This window comes from Amblyomma maculatum, chromosome 8 (genome assembly GCF_055883805.1).
Source record: "Amblyomma maculatum isolate TAMU_Amacu chromosome 8, ASM5588380v1, whole genome shotgun sequence".
NCBI lineage: Eukaryota > Metazoa > Arthropoda > Arachnida > Ixodida > Ixodidae > Amblyomma > Amblyomma maculatum.
The window spans coordinates 21,677,050-21,692,541 of NC_139351.1; the positions used below are offsets into that span (position 1 = coordinate 21,677,050).

Genomic DNA, 15,492 nt, shown 5'->3' on the forward strand with positions numbered 1-15,492 from the left:
GTCTCTTGAGTTCCACTTCACTTTCTGCCATTAGAAATAAGCAAAACGACCTACTTCGTATCATATTTATTCCCCACCGCAGTAGTGCAGTAGTTAAATGCTCGGCTACTGTACTGCAGTGCCTGGGTTTGATCACGACCACCGGCAGCTGCGTTTCGATCAGGGAGAAATGAAGGAGTGTCCGCTGGGCGTGCGATGTGAGTGCATGATAAAGATCCCCAAATGGACTAAATTACCCTGCAGCCCTCCACTAAGGCTCTTTTTTTGCTCTCTTTCCACTTTCATTCCGACATTTTTCTTTTACCTTACGGCGCGGTTAAGGTGCGCACACAACAAGTGTGACAGATAATATGCCTTTCCCTTCCTGTGAACCACTTAATAAAGCGTAAGCTTGTATGGCTATTTGCGAGGCTCCTGAGCGGAGCTCCGTTAGGCCTGCGTGCCGGGGGTTCAAAAAGGAGTTTTATTTTGATAATAATAAAAGTTTTGGTGACGATGGTGATGATGCAGCAGGTTTCGTGTGGGCATAGTTGTCGGCGCTGTAAAATTTGGTTGACACCGCCGGGGTGGCGCAGTGGTTACGGCGCTCGACTACAGTTCCCAAGGACGCGGGATCGAATCCCGGCCTCGGCGGCAGCTTTTCCATGGAGGCGAAAAGCAAGGCGCCCGCGTGATGTGCGATGTCAGCCAGGTGGTCGAAATTTCCGGAGTCCTCCACTACGGCGTCTCTCATAGCCTGAGTTGCTTTGGGACGTTAAACCCCACAAACCAAACCAAACCAAAATTTGGTTGGTATTGGTTGGTATTTCGGAAAACAATAATTGTATCAAAGGATAGAGGGTCAGGGAAAGGTCTCAAGTGACAAATAGTTGAATTTCGTTTAATTAGATAATTCGAACCATTAACAATATTATTTGTTTTGTCTGTCACACGTGTTCTGTGGACAGCTTAACCGGACCGTAAAGGAAAGGAGCAGCATGGGAGTGAGCGCTGAAACAGTGAAAGGGGTACCATAGTGAAGGGGTCCGGATAAATTTTGACCACATGGGGAAGTTCAACGTGCAATAACAATTGTCAATATCATCTAACAGCACACGGATGCCTCTTCGTTTCGCCTCCATCAAAACCCAATTAGAGCCAGTTATGTGGTTTAAAGGAAACGGAAGGTCCACTATCTTTCGCTCGCGGATGAGGAACTAATGGGTGTATAAAAAAAAGGGGGAAGAGGTGCAAGTGAAACAATATGTTAATTATAGAATTGATGTTACATGGGTGGTTCACAGGAAAGGGAAAAACAGCTTTCCATCTCGCTGCAAATAATTCGTCACTACATACATGAAATTGTGAGGTCACAGCATATAAGTCACCCCTCGTCATCTATGTAGCGTATTGGGTAGGAATACCATACACCCTCCGTACAAGCCTCTAGCGTGGCTAACAATATTTTTATATTCTTACAAAAACGGCTCGAGAGCAGCTTGCGTATCTTCATCGGAGGACAACTTTGTTGCCTGAATTGCTGCTGCGGACACGCTCCATTTCTTTAACAGATGCTTAACTGCGTCTGGCTCTGACGATTACGCATACCGCTGACATTAAGGGTACGAATTGATATGCTGCGAGTCTAGCCATTTTTGGTAACAGTCCTATTAAACATCATCCCCTGGAATGGGGTGGCGCGCCTGCAAATTGGAGGCCTTTCGGGCAGACATCGCCCTCCTCTTTAAAGTCACCCTTCCCGTGGCATCTACACAGTGTACCTTCTGGCTATCACCATCGATACACACCTCATCATCTGCGGGACGATTCAAATGCGCTGTGTTGTCCACACCCTCCACTGAGACACGCACAACTTCGGCGCACGAACATGAACGGAGCACATCGCTCGCTGCCGCACTGACAGCCGATAGACAACCGGACGAGAGATCGTCGCCACATACGGCTCACCGTTACCCTCCAACGGCGAAGGAGAATCAATGACGAGGGAAGATAGGCGAGCATTCACTGAGAGTATCTTCTCCACTGGTTCCACAGGAGGAATATCCAGACATCCTTCAGTGACAGGTGGTTCCTGTGCAGCAAACACAGCACTCTGTGTGGCACTCACAGGCGGGCCCGGGTCCGGCGGTTTTGGCTCTGGAGATGCGGATTCTAGATGAGCAGTCGCTGCAGATTCTCTGTGTTGCTATGAAATGCTTCTGCTCTCCACCAATTTGGGGTCCACGACTTAGCTCACCGGTCACATCGACAACCTCTGACACATCCATGGTATGTTCTGATGCCACGTCATCCTCTCGTGACCAATGGCCTTGACGCAGCCTATCAGCATAACTCAAGACACAGCTCTCCACTGTATGGCCAGAGCGCCGGCACTGGGTGCATCGCGGCGTCCGACACTGACCACGTATACATGTCGAATCCGGCTGCATCTAAGACACAGGGGAGGTCTCCGTGGGGCATTGTTATGACGTCGTACATCGCCCCTCCGGACAGGGCCCTGCAGGGCATTATCTATAGGGGTTACGATGGCGAAACGCACCAACAAATGATGACCGAATTCCGAAAAAGAAACCCTGACATCGTTCAAGCACGCACCATGGGAAGAACATCAAGGTCCCTCCTGCTTCACTTCGACGCGGACGAACTCCCAGATAGCATCGTCTACTTCGGAGTCCTGTACCCAGTTTACCCCTTCATTCCTAAAGTAGAGGCGTGCACAAACTGCAGAAGAGTCGGCCACAGAAGAGACGTATGTCCGGAGCCACCGCAACAACAGTGCCCGAACTGCGGCGACCAACACCTGAAAGAAGTCTGCGACCCGGCCTGCATTATCTGCGAAGGAGGGCACCGCACAGGCGATAACAGCTGCAAGAAGCGATTTCAACGACACCAAACAAAAATGTCGGAGCACCAATCAAGACCCAAATCACGGACATGTGACGACCCAACATCTACCGAAAGGAAGGACTGCTCGAGCTCCTTCCCGTCCTTGGACAGCGGACGCAGCAGCAGCCGTAGCGGACGGAGCAGTAGCGGCAGGCGCAACGGAAGCAGCAGCAATGGAGGAGGCGCCAGCACTAGCAGCCGGACTCAGAGCCCCGGGCCGAAACAGGTGAGCTGGGCAGGAGTGGCCTCTCATGGGAAGGGGATGGAGCTGCAGACATTACAGTCTAAACTAGATCAGGCACTTCACCACATTCAAATTCTCACGGATAGAATCAAACACTTGAAGGAGGAAAATAGTAAACTAAAAGCACCTGCCATATCTAAGGACCCACCTCCGAAACCACTCCCATTGCCGGAAGTCACCGAAATGGAAACTACTGTGACCGCCTCAATCGAAACCCCAGTAATCGCTGTTAGCAAGGAAGAAACACCTCGCAAAAAACGAGCAGTAGCAGCTGACGTAAGGAATACCTCAGTGGAGGATGGAGTCCCAAAACTCGAACAAAAAGTGGAGGAGCACAGCTAGAAACTCGATAGTCTAACCCAAACAGTTGATAATTTAACATAAAGACTCGAACAACACATACAAGATGTAAATCACAAGTTCGGAGTAATTGACACCGTTTTAGAGGAAATTTTACACCGGCTTCCCCCTTCAGCTCAAGGGGCGCCAATCGATCTAACCCAGCAAAATGGCCAATCCTAAAACCGTAACAATTTGGCAGTGGAACTGCAGGTCTATGCGCAACAAAAAAACAAATCTGCAGTTACACATTCAATCGCAATCCGAAAAACCTGACGTTATAGCGATTCAAGAACCCAGAATGTCTCGACTAAAACTGCCAGGGTACTGGGCGGTTCTGCCATGTCACATCAAAGAACAGCCTTCAACCACTACGTTGGTACATAGAAATATTACCGTGGTTAACCACGAGATTGAAAACGTAGAGCTCGATTGTATATTAATTGAAATTCTGCCTAGCACAAGAAACTCCTCTTTTCTGTTCCTACTAAAAGCATACAGCCACCCCAGGGCACCGGCTGGACCAGCGAAAGCCGCTATACTCAAAACCCTCCAAATCGCAGGCCAAAACCCAACCCTAATTGTGGGCGACTTCAACGATCAACACGTGCAATGGGGACACGCAACCATATCCAGGAAAGGGACGGCGATAATGGATTTTATCCACAAAGAGGGCTCACCCAATACACGGACTCCATGCAACCTACTAGGATAGGCAACAGCGTCACCAGGGACACGTGCCCGGACCTCACGATAGGCAAAAATCTCCCAGACTTAACCTGAAGCAACACCAGACAAAATCTGGGAAGTGACCATTATATCATAATGTCTAAAATCACCATTGCCAATCTCAAACCCCAACCCAGAAAAAACAAAATCACCGACTGGGACAAACTTAGGACTATCCGCGACCAAAATAACGAACCAATCATAGACTTAGAACACTGGACACAGACCCTCGTATTGGATGTGGGAAAGGCCACTAAGGAACTAGTACATGACTTAGGCGTAAATACGGTTGACAGCCGACTTACGCACATGTGGGAGGCAAGGCAGAGCCTAGAAAAAAGATGGCTTAAGCAAAAATATAACAAAAAGCTTAGAAACAGGCTCGTCACACTCACGAAAGAAATTCAACACCACACCGCAGAACTAGCGAGACAGCAGTGGAACCATATCTGTGAAAATGTGAATGGCAATCTAGGCACGAGGGAGACGTGGAATCTTCTGCGGCATCTCCTTGACCCGGAATCCAACAAAGCTACAACTCAAAAGGAAATCCCCAAAATTTTAAACAAAGACCCAGGCACGGATCAAGATATTATAGACAGCTACAGCAGAATTACTTCTGCACAACCCGTGAGACGAAGTCCCTGCCCGATTATAAAGGAGAGCCTAACTCCATCCTGGATGCTGACATAACAATGGCGGAAATAAGAGCAGCCCTCTTTAAGGTACGTACAACATCCGCCCCAGGAGAGGACGGCATTAACAATAAGACACTCAGAAATCTAGACGACGCTTCTATCACAGAGCCCTCGCGGACTTTGCGATCGAGTGTTGGAGGGAGGGAAAACTCCCAGCGTCTTGGAAACATGCCATCGTTAAATTCGTCCCAAAACCTGGCAAAAAGCTCGCGCTTGAAAACCTCAGGCCTATTTCGCTTACTTCTTGGATAGGAAAACTTATAGAGCACGTCATACTAGACAGACTCCAGTCCCACATGCAAAAAGAGAATTTATATCCAAACACTATGGTCGGCTTTAGACCACATTTATCAACACAGGATACGATGCTAAGACTAACAAACGAAGTCCTAGCTCATGAGCAAGAAAGGAGTACCAGGGCAATCCTAGCCCTAGATTTAACCAAAGCATTTGATAACTTTAAACACAAAGCAATCCTAGAATCTCTTTCACTGCTGAATGTAGGTGCAGAACGTTTAACTACATCAAGGACTTTCTCTCCGATAGGACGGCTAAAATTCAAATTGGCACTATCAAATCCGACACCTTCACTTTAGGAGATAGAGGAACTCCGCAAGGATCGGTCCTCTCCCCCTTTTTTATTCAATATAACCCTAATAAATATGGCACACGAACTCGCAAGAGTCCCAGACCAAGAACACTCTTTGTACGCGGTCGATGTCACCCTTTGGACCACCAAGGGGAGTACTGGCACGATACAAGATACGCTACAACAAGCGGTAGACGTAGTCGTAGAGGAGGCGCAAGCCGTGGGACTCGCGTGTTCTCCCCAGAAATCTGAATTACTCATTATACACCCAAAGCGTCAAAGAAAGAATAAAGCGCCTGCGATCAAAATCTACGTGGAAGGTGCAGCCATCGAAGAAGTGGAAACACTAAGAATCTTGGGAATGCTCATACAGTAAAACCAAAAAAACGACACACTAATTAAGAAGCTGAAAAACACCGTCAACCAAATTTCCCTCCTCCTCAGGCGAATCGCAAATAGGCGTGGAGGAGTTAAAAAAGCTGAGACCAGAAAACTAGTAGAAGCCTTCGTTCTTAGCAGAGTTATATACTCTACACCATACGTCACCCTTAGAGTTAGAGAAAGAGACGACCTGGATTCTCTAATTAGGCAGTCCTATAAAATTGCGCTTAACCTCCCTCGTCATACCCCAAATGAAACTCTACTAAAGTTAGGAATTCATAACACCTTAGAGGAAATGATGGAAGCACACCTCACCGCACAATACGAACGACTATCAAGCACTGAAACGGGACGTTTCATCCTAAAAAAAGGGGGAATACAATATGAAGGGACCCGTGCCTACACTTTGCCGATTCTAAGACACGTGCGCGAGCAATTAATAGTCCGTCCTCTGCCTAAAAACATCCATCCAGTATACGATACGGACAGAAGGACTAGGGCACAAAAATTACACGAAAAATTTTCAGTGCAGAAAGACACGGCGCACGTGGACGTGGCAGAACATGCGGACAGAGATGCCTTTTCCCTGGCAGTTGTCGATCATCGAGGTTCTCCCCTCGCATCGGCGACAATCAATAAAAGAAAATTTCCGGAGGAGGCCGAAGAGGCTGCCATAGCTTTGGCCATTACCTCCACCACTGCCAAATACATCCTTAGCGACTCTAAAGCCGCAATTCGAAATTTTGCAAAAGGAAGGGCCCCCTCCGCAGCCATCAAAATCTTACAAAAAATCTTCCATACCCGCCTTATCACATTGATCTGGGTCCCTGCCCATTCGGATCATCCTGGGAACGAGGCAGTGCACCAATTTGCTCGAGGATTCGTAGTTAACCGGGAGGTGCGCTGCCCTGAGCTCAGGTCGGCCAAGGAGCGGATGACAACCTACAAAGAAATTACTACCCACTTCAAGAAAGAAAGACAAATCTTCCCAGAACCACATAGATCTCTAAGTAAAACACAACAAGTCACCTGGCGGCAGCTTCAAACAGACACTTTCTTTAATGCGTACATGTACTCCATTTGGTTTCCAGAGCAGTTCAGCCCTGTATGTTCACTCTGTGGACATCAAAACGCAGACACACCACACATCCTATACTCATGTAATCAAGACACTCCATGACAGAGTCTGCAGCTCTCTACTCAATGTCAGTGGGAGGCCGCGCTGCTCAGCTCCGACCCGGAGGTTCAACTCCGAGTCACGCAGAGGGCCGAAGAGGTCGCCGAACGACATCGTCGGTCGGCCACCTGGCGTCCGGCCTAGAAGAGGAGCCCACCGCGGGGACGGGAACGTCAACCCACCCCGCGCCTACGACCTCTTCTTTAATAAAGTTTACCTCCTCCTCCTCCCCACAATCTTTACACAAAACGAAATTAAGAAAAAATCCTAGCCACTTCCTGAGTCGTATGTTTCGAAGAATGACCTGGCTCGTTTAACGCGCCCATTTTATTACTACGTTTATGTGGTACAGGCATGTGTCAGTTATTGGCCCGGTCGATGGAAGCTTCCCGGGCATCTAAGGTTACAAATATGTTAAATTAAACGGTATATGTGTGAACTGAGCGAAGCTTCATGAGTGCGTGGCATGCACAAAAGAGAGTTGCGTGTCGTCTCCTAGCGCTGCCCCTTGGACTACTCGAGAGGGTGTTTGTGTACTTTTCGCTATCTTTAAAAAAATAGAGGATCCTGATTCCGACCCTGGACGCTTGTCTCTGGGACGGCGGCTGGTGCGTGTTTGCTCTTGCGCCTTCAATGGCTCGTCCACGTGTTTCACGAAACTGACGGAATAGAATATAATAGCGGATTGTTCATTTGCTTCGCGAATTTCAATCGAAAGAGTACATTTCTTTAGAGAGATGGCTGTTACAAAATAGAAAGTGGAGAAATCGCCCTCCAGTTTAAGCAAAATAAATCGTATTTTATTTATATAACATTTTGTGGTCGTAAATTAAAGGAAGAAGCAATACTTTTACCTATTTCGTATGCTTATCCCTCTTAACACATATTAAGTAGACACGAAGGATGACTTTTGCCGAAATAAACAGGTGCTGAAAGCGACAAGCATGAAAGTGAATGCAGACTCAACGTGTGCCTCCTTTGACTTCCTTTCCGTCTGCATCGCGCACGCCGACTTTCCAAAACCTTTCGCTGCATCAATATGATCTGTGAATGCTGCAGTAAATCTTATGTCCAAGTTACGTCGAACGAATGGAGGTAAACAGTATTCTAAATGGAAAAAGGGTATGAGTCTCTCTTTAGCATCGCGTTGAGCAGAGTGGTCTGGAGGATTCCGCTAAAAATGTCGCCGGAAGAAACCTGGCCTGAAAAACATTCACATTTGTGAAATAGGGAGCATGACCCCCGATTGGTGCTAACGTACCGCAACGACAGAACTTGGCATCAACCGCTGCCGGTGTTTTCTGATGGGTGCGTTTAGCGTAATCGATATTTACTGATCTTACCTTACATCCTTTTTATCATGTTAGCTTGGACACTATTTTCGTCTCTTGCTGTCGCCGTTTGTTTTTATTCTCTCTTGCTGTAGACCTCGCGCTAAAAAGCGTAGACAGCGTTTGCCGTTTAATGAAGAATGCTAGAACGCTTCATAATGTCGGCTTGGAAGTTACAAAAATATTTATCCTTGCTTGGCTGTCATAAAAAAAGAACATGGCAGCGGTAACAGAGTGGCAGCGCACCATGTTTTCGCGGGAAACGGCGCGCTGATCAACGGCCTCATATAATCGCATACTTGGAGCATTGCTTTAGGGTGGGCAATGTCAACGATTGCTTAAAGCTCAGCCTGCCTTATCTAGTTGAGCAATCCTTCAACCCTGGAAGTGCAGCAAGATTTCCACACCTTTGTACCAGAAGATTTGAGCATCGTCAATGGAGAGAGAGTCTGCGCAGTGTTCAGGGACGCATTATGGTATGAGCTGTTCCCTAAGATTACCACGCACCTTGCCAGTTGAGCAGTTTGAATGTGTAACATTGGACCTGTCGTATATAATGCTCAATAAGCGGTGGAGCTCACAACGCATACCGTATAAAACGAGGCAGCTGTCATGTTAGATTGCTTGCTCTTCCACTATGCCTTTTGCAGCGCCTATAAACGTCTAAAGAGCAAAAAGGATCCAGCTCACAAATGACGGTGACATTTATTCGTAACCTAAGCAAGAATGCAAAAACAAGTGAGACTTTTTTCCTCGGAGACCTTTTTCTAAGAAGTCGTCAGTTGCGCGGACATTTTTTTCTACACCCACGGAATGCCACAAGGAACAGACACTTACTACCCCAGAGTGCGCTACAAGGATAATGCACTTTCACAACAGTGGTGAAACTTCAATACACGTGCCGAATTATAGGGACCTGGTAGGATAATTGTCAATAGCTGGTGCACAACGGCCTTTGATGTAAGACGATATTATTAGGGCAAAACACTGTAATAGCAGGAAAACATTATAAAGTGTGACTGTGCAACCAATTCTGAGATATAGATGCATTATGGCAGAAGCTGTAAATCTTGGACGAAACTCTACACGTTTTAAACCATAAGTGAAAATATATTGCTTGCTGAAAAATTGAGATATTAAAGAACTTTCGCACAGAAGATATTGCGTTCCTTAGAGGACGTTATACTGCTAAGTCACCGTACAGAAAAACAATGACTTACCTTCAGACCCCTCTCGTAGCCTTTTCCGACTTTTCTTTGGCGTGTGCTGGGACCTCTTTCCTGAGCCTCTGGCACCATCGCGTAGCCTGCCATCGCCTTTCACTCTTCTCTTCCGCTGATCCTCACTAAGACAAGACCACTGGTGGTGGAGACGCTGCAGCATGAGACGCTGAAGCAGGCCCTGGCCTTTGTGGCTGCCGCTCATGCCAGCTAATTTCACGCTGGCTAACGAGATAACCGTCTTCACGCGCATCCCCATGATGAAATGAAGATTGACAGTGGAGACAGCAGAAAGCGCGACTTAGCTAGCTTGGCTTCTACTCATGAAGTGACACTCATGTCCAAGTTACGTCGAACGAATGGAGGTAAACAGTATTCTAAATGGAAAAAGGGTATGAGTCTCTCTTTAGCATCGCGTTGAGCAGAGTGGTCTGGAGGATTCCGCTAAAAATGTCGCCGGAAGAAACCTGGCCTGAAAACATTCACATTTGTGAAATAGGGAGCATGACCCCCGATTGGTGCTAACGTACCGCAACGACAGAACTTGGCATCAACCGCTGCCGGTGTTTTCTGATGGGTGCGTTTAGCGTAATCGATATTTACTGATCTTACCTTACATCCTTTTTATCATGTTAGCTTGGACACTATTTTCGTCTCTTGCTGTCGCCGTTTGTTTTTATTCTCTCTTGCTGTAGACCTCGCGCTAAAAAGCGTAGACAGCGTTTGCCGTTTAATGAAGAATGCTAGAACGCTTCATAATGTCGGCTTGGAAGTTACAAAAATATTTATCCTTGCTTGGCTGTCATAAAAAAAGAACATGGCAGCGGTAACAGAGTGGCAGCGCACCATGTTTTCGCGGGAAACGGCGCGCTGATCAACGGCCTCATATAATCGCATACTTGGAGCATTGCTTTAGGGTGGGCAATGTCAACGATTGCTTAAAGCTCAGCCTGCCTTATCTAGTTGAGCAATCCTTCAACCCTGGAAGTGCAGCAAGATTTCCACACCTTTGTACCAGAAGATTTGAGCATCGTCAATGGAGAGAGAGTCTGCGCAGTGTTCAGGGACGCATTATGGTATGAGCTGTTCCCTAAGATTACCACGCACCTTGCCAGTTGAGCAGTTTGAATGTGTAACATTGGACCTGTCGTATATAATGCTCAATAAGCGGTGGAGCTCACAACGCATACCGTATAAAACGAGGCAGCTGTCATGTTAGATTGCTTGCTCTTCCACTATGCCTTTTGCAGCGCCTATAAACGTCTAAAGAGCAAAAAGGATCCAGCTCACAAATGACGGTGACATTTATTCGTAACCTAAGCAAGAATGCAAAAACAAGTGAGACTTTTTTCCTCGGAGACCTTTTTCTAAGAAGTCGTCAGTTGCGCGGACATTTTTTTCTACACCCACGGAATGCCACAAGGAACAGACACTTACTACCCCAGAGTGCGCTACAAGGATAATGCACTTTCACAACAGTGGTGAAACTTCAATACACGTGCCGAATTATAGGGACCTGGTAGGATAATTGTCAATAGCTGGTGCACAACGGCCTTTGATGTAAGACGATATTATTAGGGCAAAACACTGTAATAGCAGGAAAACATTATAAAGTGTGACTGTGCAACCAATTCTGAGATATAGATGCATTATGGCAGAAGCTGTAAATCTTGGACGAAACTCTACACGTTTTAAACCATAAGTGAAAATATATTGCTTGCTGAAAAATTGAGATATTAAAGAACTTTCGCACAGAAGATATTGCGTTCCTTAGAGGACGTTATACTGCTAAGTCACCGTACAGAAAAACAATGACTTACCTTCAGACCCCTCTCGTAGCCTTTTCCGACTTTTCTTTGGCGTGTGCTGGGACCTCTTTCCTGAGCCTCTGGCACCATCGCGTAGCCTGCCATCGCCTTTCACTCTTCTCTTCCGCTGATCCTCACTAAGACAAGACCACTGGTGGTGGAGACGCTGCAGCATGAGACGCTGAAGCAGGCCCTGGCCTTTGTGGCTGCCGCTCATGCCAGCTAATTTCACGCTGGCTAACGAGATAACCGTCTTCACGCGCATCCCCATGATGAAATGAAGATTGACAGTGGAGACAGCAGAAAGCGCGACTTAGCTAGCTTGGCTTCTACTCATGAAGTGACACTCATGTCACTTGAGTTGGTAACAGGAATTGAGGCGAGAGTAACCGATAGTAACCAATAAGGTTCTTCCGCGTACTGAAGAGTTGCTGTCAGGTGGCAAAGGGAAAGATAAGCAGCACATGGGGTTAGTTTTATTCCAAGAATCATGACCCCTGGCGCGGCTCAAACCAAAAACCTCCATGATTAGGGTCACAGTACCTTTATCTCGTATTTTGAGGATAGTGAGGGCACCTTTCTGAGTCATCTGTGTTCAAAACTCTTAAAACTCCCCATTTGAAAGAAAATCCCCTTACTGACCACAAATGTTTCATTGTGTGCGTCTGTAACTTGGGAACAGATAACCTCCACCCTAAAAGGGGTAAGATATAAGAACCGAGCCTCTCACTGAGACTGAAGTGGTGATTCATCCATTCTTACAGGAAGCTAGGCTTGAAGCATTCCTTCGGGATTTAGATGTAAGAACAAAAAAAGTGATAGAAAACTCAGTCTTCATATGCGTATCTAAGAGCCGAGAAATCTCATGTCTCAGCTACAAAAAAAAATTTGCTCGCTCTTGTAGACCAGCTTGCATTTCATACGGCAACACTCAGGAAAAAAAATAAACTCAACTTCATCCTATGTTTTCTACATATAGGTATATATTTTCTACATATTAACTTAACAAAGCAATAGTTTTAGGTCATTTTATTTTAATTGAACTGGTGCTTTGAACTTACCAAAGACAAAAACTGAAGACAGGTCATTATGACCGAAGTGATATTCAGCAGTTAGTGGTTTTCAACCTAAAGTGTTCAGATAACTTATCGCTTCATATCTGCGTCGCTTCTTCAGCCCTGATAACCGCCGAATTCACGAACACATCTTTCCTAAATTATTACTCCATTAATCTCTTTTGCGTGCGCCAGTCCGTATAATAAAGAGATTATTAGGTGAAACCAAGTTTCTTCGCCCGTTGCCGAAGTCCCTGTCGTTACACGTGACAATATCATCAGGTGCATTGTTAAATCCACCTCGGCCTACCTTAATTTGCAATGACACTGAAAATGGGCCCTGAAAATGGCTCATTCAACCAGCTCATAAACAATCGGAAATATTTCACAGAGCGGCGTTCAACTGTATCACAACATGCGAACAAAATGAAAACGGTGGCAAAATCATTAAAAAGCGAAACCATCTGCAGCAAACGTTTTTTTTTTTTTTAATTCGTATGTATAGTTAGTTTTGCTCCATTGTTTCTTTTGTGGGGTTTAACGTCTCCATTGCGGCTCAGGATATGAAAGTCGCCGTAGTAAAGGAGTCCAGAAATTTGGGTGTAGGTAAAAACGTCCTCGGAAAAAATGCCCCGGAAGAAACGTCCCCTGAAGAAGCGGGAACTAGGAAAAAACGTCCCCAAGGCTAAAACCGGCCCTGAAAAGCATTTCTTCCGGAACTGACATGAAAAAAAAAACATTTTATGCCTTTTTTTTTCTTGGCTTTGAGTTCAATGTAATCATCATTTGGAACCAGCGTCCTCTGGGGGCCCGAAATGTTTTCAATAACTGCGTAAAAGAATGGTGAAAAAGCCATCTGGTCTTTATACGTTGCGAGGTTCCGAGCTCCGCAGCTAGTTAAGAATCATATATGGCTGGATTAATAAGTTTGGTAAAACTGTCCACTTAGAAAGGTAGAAGCGGATCGGTGTATGGTAGTCTCGGGGGACCGCCCAAAGCAGAAGACGTCACTAAAATTACTTTCCAGACCTTCTGGCGAAAGATTCAACCGTTCTTTTGATGCTGGTGTAGAATTGTGATAAGGGTGATGATGGTATAAGCAGGACGAAGCTTAACCGGTCGTGCATCGCGGACATATTAAAGATTAGCTCCAAGATTCCCCGGTAAATCCGATGGTCAACTCCTCTTTTCCCCGCAAACAAAGTGAAGACGAGGCGCTGTTACTGGTTTACCGCTGCCATAATTTTTTTCTTTTGTCATGAATGCCCGCATCAGATCGATGTTCGCGGTCAATTCCAAGCCCACAGGTGAAACCGCTGTAATAAAGTTAACATGCATCGTTCATCATTGCAGCTCACCACGAGTATATGCAGTCTACGTCCTATAGCGCAAGACTTAGCCCCGTTCGGGGACATTTTTTCCTACTTCGCCAATAAGGATATTTTTTCCGGGGCCGTTTCCTCCGGGGAAATTTGTTCCGGGGACGTTTTTACTGGATCCCCAGAAATTTAAACCACCTGGGGTTATTTAACGTGCACTGACATCGCACAGCACACGGCCGCCTTGCTTTTCGCCTCCATTGAAAATTTCTCCATTACAACTGCAGAACTACAAAGCTCGATCAACAGGCATTCTGAAAACGACTTTCTAACTACGGACGTTTATTGTGGTGTTGATATTGACGGAAGTATTAATTACTCCCTTATTTCAGCTTTGTACAGAGTAGTAATGAGGTATAGGAGAGACTGGTTCTGCTAAAGATGTCCCTGGAAAAAATGGCCCCGGAAATAGAGTCGCCAGAAGTAAGTCCCTAAATGCACATTGGGCAAAAATATGCCTACTGGCCAATAAAACATAGTCGGACATCACGCTTGGCGCCGCCTTGTGCCCGGTTTATCAGCGATGAAAAGTATTCACCATTCCCCACATTTTACTCACTTTACATCTCCCATAGTTTGATTTGGTTTTGTGTGCGGGGTTTAACGTTCCAAAGCGACTCAGGCTATGAAAGATGCCGTAGTAGAGGAGTCCGGAATTTCGACCACCTGGGGTTTTTTAACGTGCACTGTCATCGCACAGCACACGGGCGCCTTGCGTTTCGCTCCCACCGAAAAGCGGCAGCCGAGGCCCGGACTAGATCCTGCATCCTGAGGAACAGTAGTTGAGCATCCTAACCACTACGCCACTACGGCAGGGTTCCTATAGTTTGACCTTGAATCTTGTCGGTATCTGCCACCTCCGTTCGTTCTTTTTTTTTTTTAGTTTCCACGTACTATAAGGCTGAGCCTGGGGTTCCCCGCGACGTGCTGTAATACTGTGCGGCACAATACTTTCACCCAAACTGTTTCACTGTTTCGGCTTCACCTTGCAATCCTGTTCTGAAGACGCACAACCTCTGTGAAAAGTGTAGAGGCCAGGGGTCCGTTTCTGAGCTATGTAGTGGTGCCGACTTACCCAATGAAGACGGTAGGACAAAAAAGAACCTTCCTACCATCAAGAGTTTCGAACACTCCAAGTGCATTACAAGCCACACAAAATTCCTCAGAGAGGGGCCCCCGGGCTCTACTCGTTTAACAAAGGTTACCTTTCAAAGACTTCATTTTGCTCCTCTGCCAAGTAGTCATTAAATTTTTTTACAGTGTGATATAGTCTTACTTGCTGTCGACATCCGCGAAAGTTAGCGTATGGAAGATTTACAGTGAATCTTCGGCAGCAGTAGTCAGGAGTTTGTCTCTTTCTGCAGCTTCGGTCAGCTGTGTAGCCTGCAGGTGCAGTCTTAATTCTTGCCTGAAAACATACCAGCTCATGTCGCACATCAAGGCAATTACCGCGTGTGCATCAGCTTCCCGCTGACTGTAGTAGCAGACAGACGTATAGCCCTAAGAACCTTTGTAATGCACATTCACATTAGTAATACTCTTCTAACAGCTTGGAAAATGGCATTCCATTTGCTTTACAAGAGGAGATGAATGGATAACAATATTAAAATGCTCTTTTCATGGGCAGGCCAGAAGCTGTCTGATTTGGCCTTGAGT

General features: G+C 46.3%; 1 protein-coding gene across 1 annotated transcript in view; it reads left to right on the forward strand.

Annotated features, from left to right (window-relative positions):
* Positions 1-11,628, forward strand: part of LOC146180693 (uncharacterized) — a 52,128-nt gene extending 40,500 nt beyond the window's left edge. The window contains exons 9-10 of the mRNA XM_084575629.1: positions 9,680-9,799; positions 11,500-11,628. Of these exons, the coding sequence (XP_084431755.1) occupies positions 9,680-9,799; positions 11,500-11,628 (249 nt within the window). The remainder of the gene's footprint in view (positions 1-9,679; positions 9,800-11,499) is intronic.
* The last annotated feature ends 3,864 nt before the right edge of the window (positions 11,629-15,492 follow it).